Source organism: Zingiber officinale, chromosome 8B (genome assembly GCF_018446385.1).
Source record: "Zingiber officinale cultivar Zhangliang chromosome 8B, Zo_v1.1, whole genome shotgun sequence".
In the NCBI taxonomy this organism is placed as follows: Eukaryota; Viridiplantae; Streptophyta; class Magnoliopsida; order Zingiberales; family Zingiberaceae; genus Zingiber; species Zingiber officinale.
In genome coordinates this window covers 109582984-109598599 of record NC_056001.1, presented here as the reverse complement: position 1 = coordinate 109598599, position 15616 = coordinate 109582984, and the positions used below count along the sequence as shown (strand labels likewise).

At 41.4% G+C, this 15616-nt stretch overlaps 1 protein-coding gene, 1 long non-coding RNA gene and 1 pseudogene across 4 annotated transcripts; 2 read left to right on the top strand and 1 right to left on the bottom strand.

Annotated features, from left to right (window-relative positions):
• Positions 1 to 1149: 1149 nt before the first annotated feature.
• LOC122015552 lies at positions 1150 to 2128 on the top strand (annotated as a pseudogene).
• Positions 2129 to 2536: 408 nt separating this feature from the next.
• On the bottom strand, positions 2537 to 3384 carry LOC122016832. The gene is made up of 2 exons (XR_006121200.1): positions 3046 to 3384; positions 2537 to 2806 (listed from the first exon to the last, which is right to left on the bottom strand). It is a non-coding gene; the product is annotated as an uncharacterized LOC122016832 (long non-coding RNA).
• A 157-nt stretch (positions 3385 to 3541) lies between these two features.
• On the top strand, positions 3542 to 5650 carry LOC122016830 (transcription termination factor MTERF15, mitochondrial-like). 3 transcript variants are annotated; one of them, XM_042574248.1, is made up of 3 exons: positions 3542 to 4270; positions 4396 to 4466; positions 4582 to 5650. In XM_042574248.1, the coding sequence occupies exons 1-3, from the start codon at positions 3731 to 3733 to the stop codon at positions 4724 to 4726; spliced, it is 756 nt and encodes a 251-aa protein (XP_042430182.1). In that variant the 5' UTR covers positions 3542 to 3730; the 3' UTR covers positions 4727 to 5650. The 3 variants fall into 3 exon arrangements, with proteins under 3 accessions (XP_042430182.1, XP_042430183.1, XP_042430181.1); XM_042574249.1 differs by having other exon boundaries at positions 4368 to 4466; XM_042574247.1 differs by having other exon boundaries at positions 4368 to 5650.
• The last annotated feature ends 9966 nt before the right edge of the window (positions 5651 to 15616 follow it).

Sequence of the window (15616 nt, the reverse complement as noted above, 5' to 3'; positions counted from 1 at the left end):
GTAAATCTTTATCTGTCTTTTTCTACTAATTTCACTTTTGTTAGAAGTTTGTCATTCAACGCCGAGGATGTTAATCGTTGTTGTCTTTTGAACTCGTCTCGTGCAATCCCGTCGATCATCACGAGGATGTATGATAAGTGGAGTTTATAATCATTTCGTGTATATAAGATCAGGAAGAGAAATGGAGAAAGAGAAAAGGTAAGAACATGTGCATCCAAATTACAAATTTGATTTATAATTAAAAAAGGTGATTTGGATACTTAAAAATGATGAATTAGAAACAGTGGATGGCGGAAGAGTTAACAGAGAAATTATAATTTTTTAATGCACCTTTTGATGGGGGCGGATCTTCTGGACCCATTTTTCCTGGTCCACCCCTGGACCACACAACTTGTATAAAAGCTCCCTCATGTGGTAAACACGTGCACGTGCCAACGCCAAAAGCCCCAAAACCTCTCTGCCCTATCCTCTCTTGACGCCGCGAAAAAGTCCTACCTCCCTTCAGCTACCTCCATCGTCGCCTGCGGCACCTCCGGCGTCGCATCCCTCCTCCCTCCCGTGGCCTCCAGCCGCCTCCTCCCTCCGACGTTGTGTCTCTCCAGCAACGCCAACCTTCCGCGGCCTCCCTCCAACATTGCCGACCTCCAGCGCCCACGGTGACATCCCTCCCTCGGCCTCCCTCCAGAAGCTCCCCTCCAGCGGCCTCCAACATCGCGGCGACCTCCCTCCCGTGGCCTCCAGCGACTTCCCTCACCTCCAGCTGCCTCCCTCCAGCAGCTCCCCTCCCGCGAAATGCATTGCTCAGTTGGGTTCCACCAATTGTGATCTGCAGGCACGTGTTATAACAGTAATTGTCGTGGAAGATTGTGGTGATTTGCATTAAGCCTGAACTGTGCAACTGCAGTGTCACTTCATTTTCATTTTTATCGTCACACTACCTGTTTAAAACTCAATTTTGTACACAACCTCTTATGGTGGAAGTTGAATTGTCTTAGTGTCTCATACCTTGCCAGATGGGTGTACGTGTAAGTGCATCCAATGTGCCAAGGAAGTACCTAGTCTAGATAATTAAGATTGAATGTTTTAGGGCGAGAACATGCAACCATGGTTGAGAATGTCTACAAATCTGTGTTTCTAAAAATTGTATGTTTCCTCAACTATGCATTTCTTCATTTTTCAAGTTATTGCAGAAAGCCTCCCCGAAGAAGAGATTGTTGGTCTTAAAGAGTTGTTCAAAATGATTGATACAGATAACAGTGGAACCATAATCTTTGATGAACTGAAAGAAGGCTTAAGAAGAGTGGGATCGGAACTTATGGAATCGGAGATACAGGCACTTATGGATGCGGTAAGATTGGTCAATGCTGTTGTACCGTTCTATTTCTCCAAGGAACACTGCATCAATTTTTGAAAAAAAAAAATCTAATTTTAATTTGCTTGATCATCTGGAAATTGTAGGCTGATACTGATAAAAATGGCACAATAGACTACGGTGAATTTTTTGCAGCAACAGTTCACATGAATAAGCTGGAGAGAGACGAGAATCTAATGGCAGCATTCTCATATTTTGACAAAGATGGAAGTGGTTACATAACTCTCGATGAACTTTCACAAGCATGCTAAGAATTTGGTCTTGATGATGTTCACCTTGATGAGATGATCAAAGAAGTTGATCAAGATAATGTGAGTCTTTTACAATCTTTGTTTCGTTTTGCCCTTGGATGCAAATATTCTTTATAGTAATTCAGTTCGCTAAAATTTGGCTTCTTAAATTGTGGTTGATCTGTCATATAGTATCAGTAGAACGTCATTAAAATTTACACATGTTGCTTTGTAGGATGACCAAATAGATTACAATGAATTCTCAGCAATGATGAGAAAAGGCAATGGAGTTGGAAATGGAGGTCTTGGAAGGAGGACCATGAGAAACAGCATAAATTTTAATCTGGGTGATGCCTTCAAAACTACTTAAGAAAATCATAAGTGTGATTGACAGTTTATTTTAAAATTGTATATGAGGTGATGTCGTTATAGAAGGTTTAGAGACTGAGAAAGAATTTATCTTTTCTCTAATGAGTTTATCAGACTTTAAGAATCGTTTTGAATGAGCATTTTGTCAGTAGTTTCTCAAGTAAGCTTGCAGAGAATGTTATTTGCTTATTGCACTGTATCCTCTTTCCTTTTGTCAAGGATTTTGCATGGGATCTGTGAGAGGATTTGCAAGAAAAGAAGAAAAACGACCGGAGTGAAAATATTTCTTTATTTTTTTTCTCAATCACTTGAACATCCCTAGAATGTTTTGTATTACAAGACTCTCTGATATTTTTACAATTTGTCCTATTTTTATAAAATAGTTATTCAAATTGAGTATAATTTTTTTAAATATTTTAATTATTCTAAAGTAACACTTAGAACAAACTGTATATGCTAACTCTCTCTTTTAATATTTCATCTTAAACAGAAACTCTTGCGCCAGAAACTTTACATTTTCCCGCAACAAAGCGTTTTAGCTCATTTCAACACTTTCTATCAACAATTAAAAAATAAAGTTTGTCTATATTGTAAAATTTTGACTGCAAATATGTTTCAAATACATTTTAGTGAGGTTAATATAACTTATCTTACACAGGGCAAACTTTACATCAGTGACAAATATATCGAGAAAATTAGTCGTCTGTTGTAGTAACTGGAGAGTATTCACATTCAATGCTTTCAGCTTTCAGCTTTCAACTTTCAACTTTCAACTTTCAACTGCTTGTTTCTTATCGTAATCCATTGAATCCTCCATTTGTGGAGCAAACTCGTCCTGCATCATGTAAAAAAAGGTCAAATGGATAGACGAGAATCAAGCATGGCTGGAAAATAGACGTTTGCTGGTGTTACAGCATGTGATCAGTGGAAGAAAACAGTGTCAAAAAGCTAATAATACAATGAACAGGTTCATTTTGAATATTCTGTTCGTACTCATCGGAAAAACTATTCAGGCTTCCGTGCTCCTCTCCAGAGCTTTGATTATTCACAAAAAAAAGAAACAAAACCTCTCACATAATGATTTTTCATAGGTCTCAGTTAGGACTTTTTCACGTCGAGAGGTAGCTGGAGGCCGCTGGAGGTCGTCGTGGGAGGGGAGCTGCTGGAGGGAGGCGGCTGGAGGTGAGGGAGCTGAAGGGCACGGGAGGGAGGTCGCCGCGATGTTGGAGGCCGCTGGAGGGGAGCTTCTGGAGGGAGGCCGCGGGAGGGATGTCGCCGTGGGCGCTGGAGGTCGACAATGTTGGAGGGAGGCCGCGAAAGGTTGGCGTCGCTGGAGAGACACAACGTCGGAGGGAGGAGGCGGCTGGAGGCCACGGGAGGGAGGCAGCGAGAGGGAGGAGGGATGCGATTCCGGAGGTGCTGGAGGTAGCTGAAGGGAGGTAGGGCTTTTTCGCGGCGTCAAGAAAGGATAGGGCAGAGAGGTTTTGGGGCTTTTGGCGTTGGCGCGTGCACGTGTTTATCACGTGAGGGAGCTTTTATACAAGTTGTGTGGTCCAGGGGCGGATCAGGAAAAATGGGTCCAGAAGATCCGCCCCCCCCTTTTGATACAAAGAGAACTACGATACTTCTTTTTGATAAATTACATATTCTACCCCTACGCCTTTGTAAAATGCAGATGCTCCAATAAAGGTGATGCAAGTAGGGTTTTACGGGATCTATTTAAGTCGTCCCTACGGTTGTCGCTTGACGCGCCGACGCGATGCTTCACTCCCTGGTCCGCCGCCATGCGCTCCCTCCGTCGACGCAACTCCGTTGCGTCTTCTTCTCCACCGGCACATACGTCTCCTCCTCAGGCACTACCGCTTCTCCCGATCCCCATTTCATGGTCGAGTACCTCGTGAATACATGGGGGTTCTCCGCCGACGACGCTTCCAAGGTCTCAAAGTCGCTCCCCTGCTTTCAGTCCACCGAGAAGCCCGATGCTGTTCTTGGATTCTTCAGATCTCATGGCCTTGATGGTGCTAATCTCAGAAAGATAATATCTTGGAGGCCAGGATTTCTCTGCGGGGATGTGGAGAACAGTCTCGCTCCAAAGTTTAAAATTTTGCGCGACATGGGGTTATCTGAGTCCGACATCGCCAATGCCGTTTTGCGGCACCCCTTCATTCTCTACCTCGACGCCCAGAACGCGCTTCTCCCCAGATTGAAGGCTTGGGAAAGTTTATTTGGATCGAAGGAGATCCTCCTCAGGAATCTCCGGGGCTATAATAGGTTTTTGAGCGCCAGCATTGAGAATGTGGTACGCCCTAACTTGAACTTCTTACAGGATGAATGTGGTATTCCTGAAGACCGGGTTTCTCGTGTCATTAAAAAGGCACCCCGGCTTCATCGTGCAGAATCCTGAATCCCTCCGGGCTTTGGTAGATAGAGCTGAGGGGCTTGGAGTTCCTCGAGGATCTGGAATGTTCCTCTGGATTCTTGATGTCCTGCAACAGGTGAGCACGGAAAAATTTGAGGCCCAACTCAAGCTCATGAACAATTTTGGTTTGTCGAACTCAGATTTCATTTCTGCAATCAAGAAATTTCCACGCTTTTTACTCCTTTCCACAGAGTCATTGCAGAGAAAGATGGAATTTTTGGTCAATGTTGTTGGAAGTTCACCTTCAGACGTTGCTCTCCGCCCGGTACCTTTAGTGCTATGTTTGGAAAAGAGATTAATTCCTCGATTTCGTGTGATGGAGATATTGAAAGCTGAAGGGTTATGGAAATCAACAAACAAGTTACATGTATTTTTCTCATCATCTGGTCCAAAATTTTTGAAGCAGTATGTGCTCCCTTATGAAGATAAATTACCCAAACTGCGTGAAGTCTTGTGAGTTGTAGCTGGGTTCAAAGGGAATAATCCAAACTGCTAACGAATGCAAGATTTACATAGGTTTGATTTTTATGACTGGATAAGCAATGATATTGAACCAATTTTGTCCTAGTTTTCATATGGTTTACTTGCCGTATTCATATTCTAGCCATGAGGATGTTAGGTTTTCTGAGTTCCATTTGCAATCGGATTGAGTTGAAATGGATTTCTTGTAGTACCTTATCAGTTGAACTCCTTCCAATGAGAAGATATTTGTCGTTTAGAATCATCAAAGGAGAATGTTTTTCCCCCTTTGACAAGCAGAGTTGGATTTAAGTCTGAAAACATTACCCATCTGCCAAGATTACAGAGAAACCATTTTTAATTTTCATATTCTGTATCATACATGGCGTTGTTACTGTAGACATGAGAATGTTAGTCTTTCTGAGTTCCATTTTGAAACTCGATTGAGTTAAAAAGGATTTGTTGAGCAAGCAAAGTCAGATGTATGCTGCTGGGCTACACTACCCATCTGCAAGGTCATAGAGAACCCAATTTCTTTCAAATTAGTTGTAACATCAATCATTTTAATACTTTTGAAAGTCGAAGGAGCTTGAAGCCATGTGAGTTGTAGCTGAGTTTGAAGGAATAACCAACAGCTGAAGGGTTTATTTGTGTATGAGTTTCTTTTCAATGATATTGAACCATTCTTGCTCTAGTTTCTCATATAGTTTGCTTATTACTTTCCTAGTTCGTCAATTATAAAGGTAACTGCTAATGTAAACATGAGGATGCTATATTTATACAAAATTCCTTTTTTTACAACCTGTTTGACTTGCAAAGCGCTTATTTAGGAACTTGTCAGTTGAACTCCTCGCACAGGAAAAGACATAGTGTCTTCTAAATTGTAAAAAAGTTATTTTTTTTTCTTTTTTCTTCCAGCAAAATTTGGCTCATGTTGTAGTGCAGTGATATGTGCCAAGGTTAGTGAAAAATCACTTTCCTTCTATTCGAGTTAGAAGCTTCTTTGTCCAGCTTCATTGAAAGTGTCACTCTTAAATTTCCTTGTTTGTTAACACAAAAATTACAGTCTATTTCTGAATGTTGTCAATTGCAAATTCTTACATATGTGTGAAGTATTTGCCTGTGATGAGTTTCTTTTCTAGGTAAGCAATGATATTGAACAATTCTTGTTCTAATTTCTCATATGGTTTACTTTACAGTGACATCTGCCAAGGTTAGTGAGAAATCACTTTCCTTATATTCCAGTAAAGTTTGGTTCATGTTGAGCATCATTGAACGTGTCACTCGTATTATGTCAATAGAGTCGGTCACCTACATAAGTTTCCTTGTTTGTTAACACAAATTACAGTCTATTTCTGAATGTTGTAAATTACAAATTCTTACATATATGTGAAGCACTGTTTGCTTGAGATTCTTCTTGTATAGAAATTTAAATTGTAAATCGATCATAAAAAATCTTATACTAGCTGGGACAATCGCCAAGTCAGTTTTGTTGGGTGTTTACCCTCTGCTGCTTCTGCAATCTACTCTTTGCAAAGAGGTATTTTTTTTTTCTATCTTTTACCTTATTGTTTAAATTCTTTAATTTTATGTGCCTATTTACAAGTTGTTTGATTGGATTTATAAAGCTGGATAATCTATTTTATGTGTTATGTTTTTTTTATGGCAATTTGGTAAAATTTGATTTATTTATAAATAAGATTAGTTGAATCAATCAGAATTGCAACGAAACTTGTAATATTAGAGCAAAAACTGATATCATTCACCTCCTTAGCATTGTTGGTCTCATGGCTAGATATGACACGGAGTGCATTTTATCTTAGTACAACGGTCTTTTGCATAATGAGATTAGGCACCTAATGAAAGTTACTTTAAGGATTTGATTTACTATCTATATAATTTTGTACAGTGTTCATTGTTTTAAAAAACTACATCTATTGCTCCGACGGGCATGCTGCTGTGGTTAAGGTGTAGTAGAACTAAAAATAGGCTTGGCTCGATCCTCTGTTGGAGCATGTGTTGGCCTTGAATTTAGTGGAAAAACTTACGAAGATGGTTGTGGGCACAAGTACCTATGGTGTAAAAGGTCCACTAATTTATTTTCATGGATGAAGTATTGATTCAGGATTGGATGGTGTAGGGCAAAGACAGCAGGGTTTAAATAATTAGATTTTTTTTAAAAAAAATATTTTCTCTAAATAACCATCTTATTTTTTTTTTTGAAATTTCTAATCATATGTTTAAATTACTTCACATCAAGTGCTCGACCTATAACCTATTTAAATTTCTAAACTAATTCACAAATCATAATACATAGCAAATTTTTAATTTATAGAACGGAGATATAGCCTCAGGTTTTAGATATCGGGATCATCAACTTAGATTGTGATCGGTTGAACAAATCGACCGAGGTGCAAAGTAATCAGATACACGTTGGGTCTGATATGATACCTTATCAAGCCCAACTTGAGCTTGATATATCTTATATCAGGCCCAACCTGGGTCTGATATTATCCCATATCAGGCTCAATTTCAAGGCTGAACATTCTAGAAATACTCGATCACCTATAGAGAGCTTTAAATAAGTAATATATAGGACCATTGGAGTCCTTACAACACTACAAACTCATGAGACTTTAAATAGGTTCAATTGGAGAAGTCTAGGTCCATCAGTGGGTTTTAACCGAAATCCACTGATGGGCCTACGACACTTGAATTTCTTTAAATTCTCATTTCCTAGGAAGGTTTGAGAGAGAAGAATCTATATATGGTGTCAAATCTTGGTTCTAACCAATACAAATACAGTTTTTGCTCCGTGCCAGTTCGCCCCGGAACATGTGAAACTTATGGATTTCCATTCAATGAACAACAATACACAACCTTTCAAATTTTAATTTATAGGAAAAATACCTACCATATCATCAATTTATTTTAACTGTCAACAATTAGTAAGATATTTATGTTGGACCCCGTGGATGTTTTGATGTGATCAACCAAGTTGGTTAGGTCCTGTTTTGTGTTTGATCCCTGTGTCTGAGTGTGCTGGAGCTTAGGAGCACAGGAAGTCGAGCGGAAGAAGCAGCTAGCGAGAAGGACGGTACGGGAAGGGAGCCGACGGGCTCGGTGTGTCCGAAGGATGAGAGGGCTGCGGAAGAGTACTCCGGTGGACGAGAAGAACGTGTGCGGCGTTCGAGGGACGAGAAGCCGGACGGAAGCCTGCTCGAGGAGAAGGCCAGAAATTGGGTTCGGGTGAGCCATATTTCGGTTGGCCGAATCACCCAAACTATCGGAGCATCGGAAGCCAACGCAAGGGAGCTGGAAAAGAAGCACAAGCTGGAAAATCAGCTTGAAGGCGCCTTCATGAAGGATGAAGGCGCCTTCATGAAGCATGAAGGCGCCCTCAACATGAAGGCGCCTTAAAGCTTGATGAAGGCGCCTTCAACAGGTCAGTTTTGACCGTTTACGCTGCGGATAAAATTTTATCCGCTGACCGAGCTGGAGGCGCCTTGGACCTTTGGGATAGACTTTCCAGGAGCTATATAAAGGCCCCTGGAGCTAGGAATTATTTATTCAATTCAGTATTAGATTTCCTAGCAACTGTTGAGCTTTCCAAGTGTGTAAAAGGCTTTTCCGCCTTGAGAGAAGGAGTTTTCTTATTGCGCTTTTCATTGCCTTGGATTAACAATCGTCTTGGTTGTAACCAAGTTAATTCCGAGTCTTCTCTATTTCTTTTTCCTTAATTGTTTTATTTTAGTGTTGCTATTTTTGAGTTGAAAGTTTGAGGAGGGTATAATTTTTATTTTCAGGCAATTCACTCCCCTATTGTCGGCCTCCGCTGCACCTACAATTGGTATCAGAGTCAGACCGCCTCAGAAAAACTAACCGCCGACTGAAGCACAACGATCAAGACGATGGCAGGAGCAAATATTCATCCTCCAAAGTTCGACGGAGATTTCGCTACATGGAAGCGAAAAATGGAGGTATTTTTTTAAAACTGAATTTGATATACTTTTAATAATGAAATATGGATATGCAGCGCCGAAAGATAAAGAAGAAAACACGTAGAGCAAGAAGGAGCAAGCCGATTTTGTCGCCAATGGAAAGGCTGAGTTCCACCTGCTCAGCGTCCTGCCACCTCAGGAGGTAAATCGGATCGGAAGCTACGACTCCGTAAAAAATCTCTGGGAAAAATTCCTAGAGCTTTACGAAGGTACCTCCGAAGCGAAGCTAGCGAGACGCGACATCCTCCGGACCCAGTTGACGAACCTCCGGATGAACCAAGGCGAGAAGGTAGCGCAACTCCAAGCGAGGATTAAAGAGTTGATCACGCAATTAAGCAACCTTGGAGAAGAAATAAAGAACCGGGACTCGATCCGGTACGCGCTCAACGTCTTCCCCAGAACTCTAGAGTGGGCCTCCTTAGTAGATGCATACTACATCTCTAAGGACTTCGAGGTAAGTACTCTAGAACAATTGTTTTCTACTTTTGAACTTCACGAATCTCGAGTTGCAGAGCCCAATGGAGTAGAGAAGACTAGTCAGAACATTGCCTTAAAGGCAAAAATAAACGGTTCTGACTCCGAAGTCTCGGTCGACGAATCCGAAGCGACACTACTGGTAAGACGCTTCAATAAATTTTTTAAATCTAAGACAAAGAGGCATCAGCAAAGAAAAAGGACGGTTCGTTGCTACAATTGTAACGAAGAAGGGCACATCAAAGATGACTGCCCGGACTTGAAGAAAAAGGGGAAGGAGAAGGAAAAGACAAAGTACAAGAAACCAGAATCATCCAAGCACAAGAACCTGAAGGCCACTTGGTCAGATTTGTCTTCTTCTGAATCAGACGTCAAAGCCTTCTCCGGGTTAGCGATGATGGCTAACCATCTTCCCGAAGATATCTCAAGCTCTGAGATGAGCATAGATTAAGGGGGAGGAACATCAGAAGAAGAAAGCTACAGTGAAGGGGGAGCATCACCAAGTCAGGTAAGTAAGGTGCGTAATCTAACCCCTACTCAGTCATTTCTATTTATCAAGTCTCTTTCTAAAGAGTTAGATCAATTAGAAAAAGAAAATGAACATTTGAAATTAGAGAATGCAAAATTGAAAAATGAAATTGAGAAATTGAAATCCGCTGTATGTTCAAATGTTTTTCAAAAATCTAAATTAAAATTTTTTGGTAAATTAAACTAGTATATTAGAAAACATCAAGGTCAACTTAGGAAAATTCCTAAAACTTATGTACCCCTTAGATTTTTAATTAACCCAGTAGAAAGGAATCTATACTGGATTCCAAAGTCTTTGATAAATTAGAATTATTAGAGCTTACAACGAGTAAATTAAACAATGAATTTCTTTATAAAATTTTGTCTAAGGAAGTGGTTGTTGCTCCAATAACTAAGAAGGCCTAGTGCCTCGCCACGACCTGGAAGCCGAAATATCGAAATAAAATGTTTAAACAACTTTATGGTAAAAGCATTAAAAGTTAGAAATTAAATAATGCTTTAAAAGTTTTTCAAACTTCTTCTTGAAAACTCAAGAAAAAAAACATTTTTTTTATTATGGAAAAATGTTAAAAATTCAGGTTACTTAGAATTTTTTTTCTAAAAAAGGTTACTTAGAATTTTTACTTAGAAATTCTTTCTGAAAATTCAAAAAATTCATTTTTAACCTAGAAATTTTTCTAAAAAATTTAGTTTACTTGAAATTTTCAAAAATTTCAATTTACCCCATTTTTGCTGTGATCAAAGGGGGAGAAATATGTATAAGTTTAGGGTGAGTTAGGAATATTTAAGAATTTCAAAATTCTTAAGTATTGCAAATTTTTATTACAATTTTTATGCTTAAACTGTCAGTTAGTAATTTTTTTTAAAATTACTATTTGTTTTTATACCCTAACTTGAACTTGGGTTGATGCACATCAAAAAGGGGGAGATTGTTGGACCCCATGGATGTTTTGATCTGATCAACCAAGTTGGTTAGGTCCTGCTTTGTGTTTGATCCCTGTGTCTGAGTGTGCAGGAGCTTAGGAGCACAGGAAGTCGAGCGGAAGACGCAGCTAGCGAGAAGGAAGACATGGGAAGGGAGCCGACGAGCTCGGTGCGTCCGAAGGATGAGAGAGCTGCGGAAGAGTATTCCAGTGGACGAGAAGAACGTGTGCGGCGTTCGAGGGACGAGAAGCCGGACGGAAGCTTGCTCGAGGAGAAGGCCGGAAATTGGGTTCGGGTGAGCCGTATTTTGGTTGGTCGAATCACCCAAACTATCGGAGCATCGGAAGCCAATGCAAGGGAGCTGGAAAAGAAGCACAAGCTGGAAAACCTTGAAGGCGCCTTCATGAAGCATGAAGGCGCCCTCAACATAAAGGCGCCTTAAAGCTTGATGAAGGCGCCTTCAACAAGTCAGTTTTGACCGTTTGCGCTGCGGATAAAATTTTATCCGCTGACCGAGCTGGAGGCGCCTTGAACCTTGTTGGAGGCGCCTTGGACCTTCGAGATAGACTTTCCAGGAGCTATATAAAGGCCCCTGGAGCTAGGAATTATTTATTCAGCTTAGTATTAGATTTCCTAGTAATTGTTGAGCTTTCCAAGTGTGTAAAAGGCTTCTCCGCATTCAGAGAAGGAGTTTTCTTATTACGCTTTTCATCGCCTTGGATTAACAACCGTCTTGGTTGTAACCAAGTTAATTCCGGGTCTTCTCTATTTCTTTTTCCTTAATTGTTTTATTTTAGTGTTGCTATTTTTGAGTTGAAAGTTTGAGGAGGGTATAATTTTTATTTTCAAGCAATTCACCCTCCTCTTGTCGACCTCCGCTGCACCTACAATTTAAGCTAAATTTCAATAGAATTAGAAATTTCCAATCACACATTTAAATTACTTCACATCAAGTGCTCGACCTATAGCCTTTTGAAAATAACAACACGAACCTGTAGGTGCAGCGGGGACCGGCAAGAGGGGGGTGAATTGCCTGCAAGTAAAAATAACTCTTCTCAAAGCTCTTCAACTCTTAAAATAAAGCAACACTTGTTTCTTAAACAGAAATTACAGAGTTGTTTTTTCGTATCAAACCGTTGTTGTTTAAAGCTGCCCGAGACCCTCCTTTATATAGGGGTTCTAGAGCTTATCGGATGACCTGATCTTCGGGATCAGGTTTTGACTCGAGATGGATCGGTCGACTGATCCCCTGGTTCGGTCGACCGAACCTGCTGTACCTGCCCAACTTTCCGTCCAGGTGCAGTCTCTGTGGATCGAGCTCAGGTTCGGTCGACCGATCCTTGTGTTCGGTCGACCGATCGGCCAACGGTCTTCGTCTGCGCTGGCCCGATGAAAACGCTCGACTCAGTCTCTGGATAAACTTGGGTTCGGTCGACCGATCATGAGGTTCAGTCGACCGATCATGAGGTTCGGTCGACCGATCACTTCACCGCTGGCAGATGTGTTGCTGACGTGTAACCAACAGCTGGCTTCGGTTAATGAAGGGTTCGGTCGACCGATCAATAGGTTCGGTTGACCGAACCGTTGACAAGCCAACTCCTAGTTGACTTGCTCCGGTTCAGCTTCTTGGCTGATTACGACCATCCGGAATAGGGTTCACCCGAACCCAGTTCCCGGCCTTCTCCTCGAGCAGGCTTCCGTCCGGCTTCTCATCCCTCGAATGCTGCGCACGTTCTTCTCGTTCCACCGGAGTACTCTTCCGCAGCTCTCTCGTCCTTCGGACGCACCGAGCCCGTCGGCTCCCTTCCCGTGTCGTCCTTCTCGCTAGCTGCGTCTTCCGCTCGACTTCCTGCGCTCCTAAGTTCCTACACACTCAGACACAGGGTTCAGACAAAACGCAGGACCTAACTAACTTAGTTGATCACATCAAAACTACCACGGGGTCCAACAATCTCACCCTTTTTGATGTGCATCAACCCAAGTTCAAGTTAGGGTTAAACAGACACAAAAAGTAATTTTAAAGAAAAATTACTAAACTAGCATTTTAAGCATAAGATTTGCAATAAATAAAATTGCAACAGTATTTAGAAAAATATTAAAAATTTAAACTTTTAATTTTCCTAACTCCCCCTAAACTTGTATTTTTCTCTCCCCTTTGATCACAGCAAAAACGGGGAAGCAAGTTCTTAAGATAGAAAAAAAAATTCTAAGTAAAAATCTATTTTCTAAGTTAAAAAAAAAATTAAAAAAAAATCCAAAACTTAGAAAAGTCACACAAAAAAATTGTTTGTACACCTTTAAAGCATTTTAATTTTACTTTTAATGTTTTTTTCGGAAAGTTAATTAAACATTTTGTTTCAATATTTCAGCTTCCAGGTCGTGGCGAGGCACTAGGCCTTCTTGGTTATTGGAGCAACAACTACTTCCTTAGACAAAACCTTCATAAGGAAAATGTTTAATTTTCTCTCTATAAAGCTTTTAATTTAAAGAGCTTAGTTTAGCACAGATTTTGGAACCCAATAAATGTTCCTTCCTATAGGATTAGTCAAAAACTTAGGGGTATATACTTCTTAGGAATTTTCCTAAGTTGACCCTGATGCTTCTTTATATACCAATTTAGTTTTCCATAAATTTTAAGTTTTGATTTTGGAAAATTATTTTTAAAACATGCATCAGTTTTCAATTTTTTAATTTCTAATTTTAAAACCTCATTTTCTGATTTCAAATATTCATTTTCCTTTTCTGCTTTATCTAATTCTTTATAAAGAGCTTTAATAAAATGAAAGGACTGTTTCGGGTTTAGGGCACGTACCTTACTTACCTCGTCCTATGATGCTCCCCCTTCATCATAGCTTTCTTCTTCTTCTGATGTACTCCCCCTTCATCAATGCTCATTTCTGAGCTAGATGTTTCTTCTAACTGATGGTTGGCCATCAGTGCTAGTCCCGAGAATTCTTAGACTTCTGACTCGGAGGATGAAGAGTCGTCCTATGTCGCCTTCAGATTTTTGTGCTTGGATCGAGCTGGCTTCTTGCTTCTTTCCTTATCTTTCTGTTTGCTCTTCAATTTTGGGCAATCATCCTTGATGTGCCCTTCTTCGTTGCAATTGTAGTACCGGACTGTCCTTCCTTTTTTATGATGTTTACTTGACTGTGATCTAAACTTGTTAGATTTAAAAAACTTATTAAACCGTCTTACCATTAATGTAGTTTCGTTTTTGTCGATTGACACTTCGGAGTCGGGATCGTCCTTTTCAGCTCGTAGGGCAATGTTGAGGTTCGACTTCTCTACTGGTTTTTCTGCAAGTCGAGACTCGTGAAGTTCGAAAGTTGAAAATAAGTTTTCTAAACTACTTACCTCAAAGTCCTTAGAGATGTAGTAAGCATCTACTAAGGACGTCCATTCTGAAGTCCTCAGGAAGGCATTGAGCGCGTATCGGATGGAATCTCGGTTGGTTACTTCTTCTCCAAGGTTCGTTAGTTGCGTTATGAGCTCCTTGATTCTTGCTTGGAGTTGCGCTACCTTCTCGCCGTTGTTCATCTGGAGGTTTGTTAGTTGTGTTCGGAGGATGTCGCGCCGCGCCAGCTTCGCTTCAGAGGTACCTTCATGAAGCTCCAGGAATTTCTCCCAGAGATCTTTCGCTGAGATGTAGCTTCCGATTCGACTTACCTCCTGAGGTGGCAGAACGCTGAGGAGGTGGAATTCAGCTTTTCCGTTGGCGACGAAATCAGCTTGCTCCTTCTTGCTCTATGTGTTTTCTTCTTTGTCTTTAGGAGCTGCATATCCATATTTCATTATTAAAAGTATATCAAATTCAGTTTTAAATAATACCTCCATTTTTTCGCTTCCATGTAGCGAAATCTCCGTCGAACTTTGGGGGATGAATATTCGTGCCGGCCATTGTTCTGATCTTTGTGCTTCAGATGGCAGTTAGTCCTTCTGAGGCTGTTGGGCTCTGATACCTCTTGTTGGTGCAGCGGGGACCCGCAAGAGGGGGGTGAATTGTCTGCAAGTAAAAATAACCCTCCTCAAAACTTTTCAACTCTTAAAATAAAGCAACACTTGTTGCTTAAACAGAAATTACAGAGCTGCTTTTTCGTATCAAATCGTTGTTGTTTAAAGCTGCCCGAGACCCTCCTTTATATAGGGGCTCTAGAGCTTATCGGATGACCTGATCTTCGGGATTAGGTTTTGACTCGAGAGGGATCGGTCGACCGATCCCCAGGTTCGGTCGACCGAACCTGCTGTACCTGCCCAGCTTTCCGTCCAGGTGCAGTCTCTGTGGATCGAGCTCAGGTTCGGTCGACCGATCCTTGTATTCGGTCGACCGATAGGCCAACGGTCTTCCTCTGCGCTGGCCCGATGAAAATGCTCAACTCAGTCTCTGGATAAACTTGGGTTCGGTCGACCGATCATGAGGTTCGGTTGACCGATCACTTCACCGCTGGCAGATGTGTTGCTGACGTGTCACCAACGGCTGGCTTCGGTTAATGAAGGGTTCGGTCGACCGATCAATAGGTTCGGTCGACCGAACCGTTGACAAGTCAACTCCCAGTTGACTTGCTCCGGTTCGGCTCCTTGGGTGATTGAGGCCATCCGGAATAGGGCTCACCCGAACCCAGTTCCCGGCCTTCTCCTCGAGCAGGCTTCCGTTCGGCTTCTCGTCCCTCGAATGCCGCGCACGTTTTTCTCGTTCCACCGGAGTACTCTTCCGCAGCTCTGATCTCTCGTCCTTCGGACGCACCGAGCCCGTCGGCTCCTTTCCCGTGCCGTGCTTCTCGCTAGCTGCGTCTTCCGCTCGACTTCTTGCACTCCTAAGTTCCTGCACACTCAGACACAG

Coding starts and splice junctions, on each gene's coding strand:
- LOC122016830 (XM_042574247.1), top strand. CDS start 3,731: ATGCTTCACTCCCTGGTCCGCCGCCATGCGCTCCCTCCGTCGACGCAA. Junction 4,271..4,367: donor GCGCCAGCATTGAGAATGTG/GTACGCCCTAAC, acceptor TTCATCGTGCAG/AATCCTGAATCCCTCCGGGC.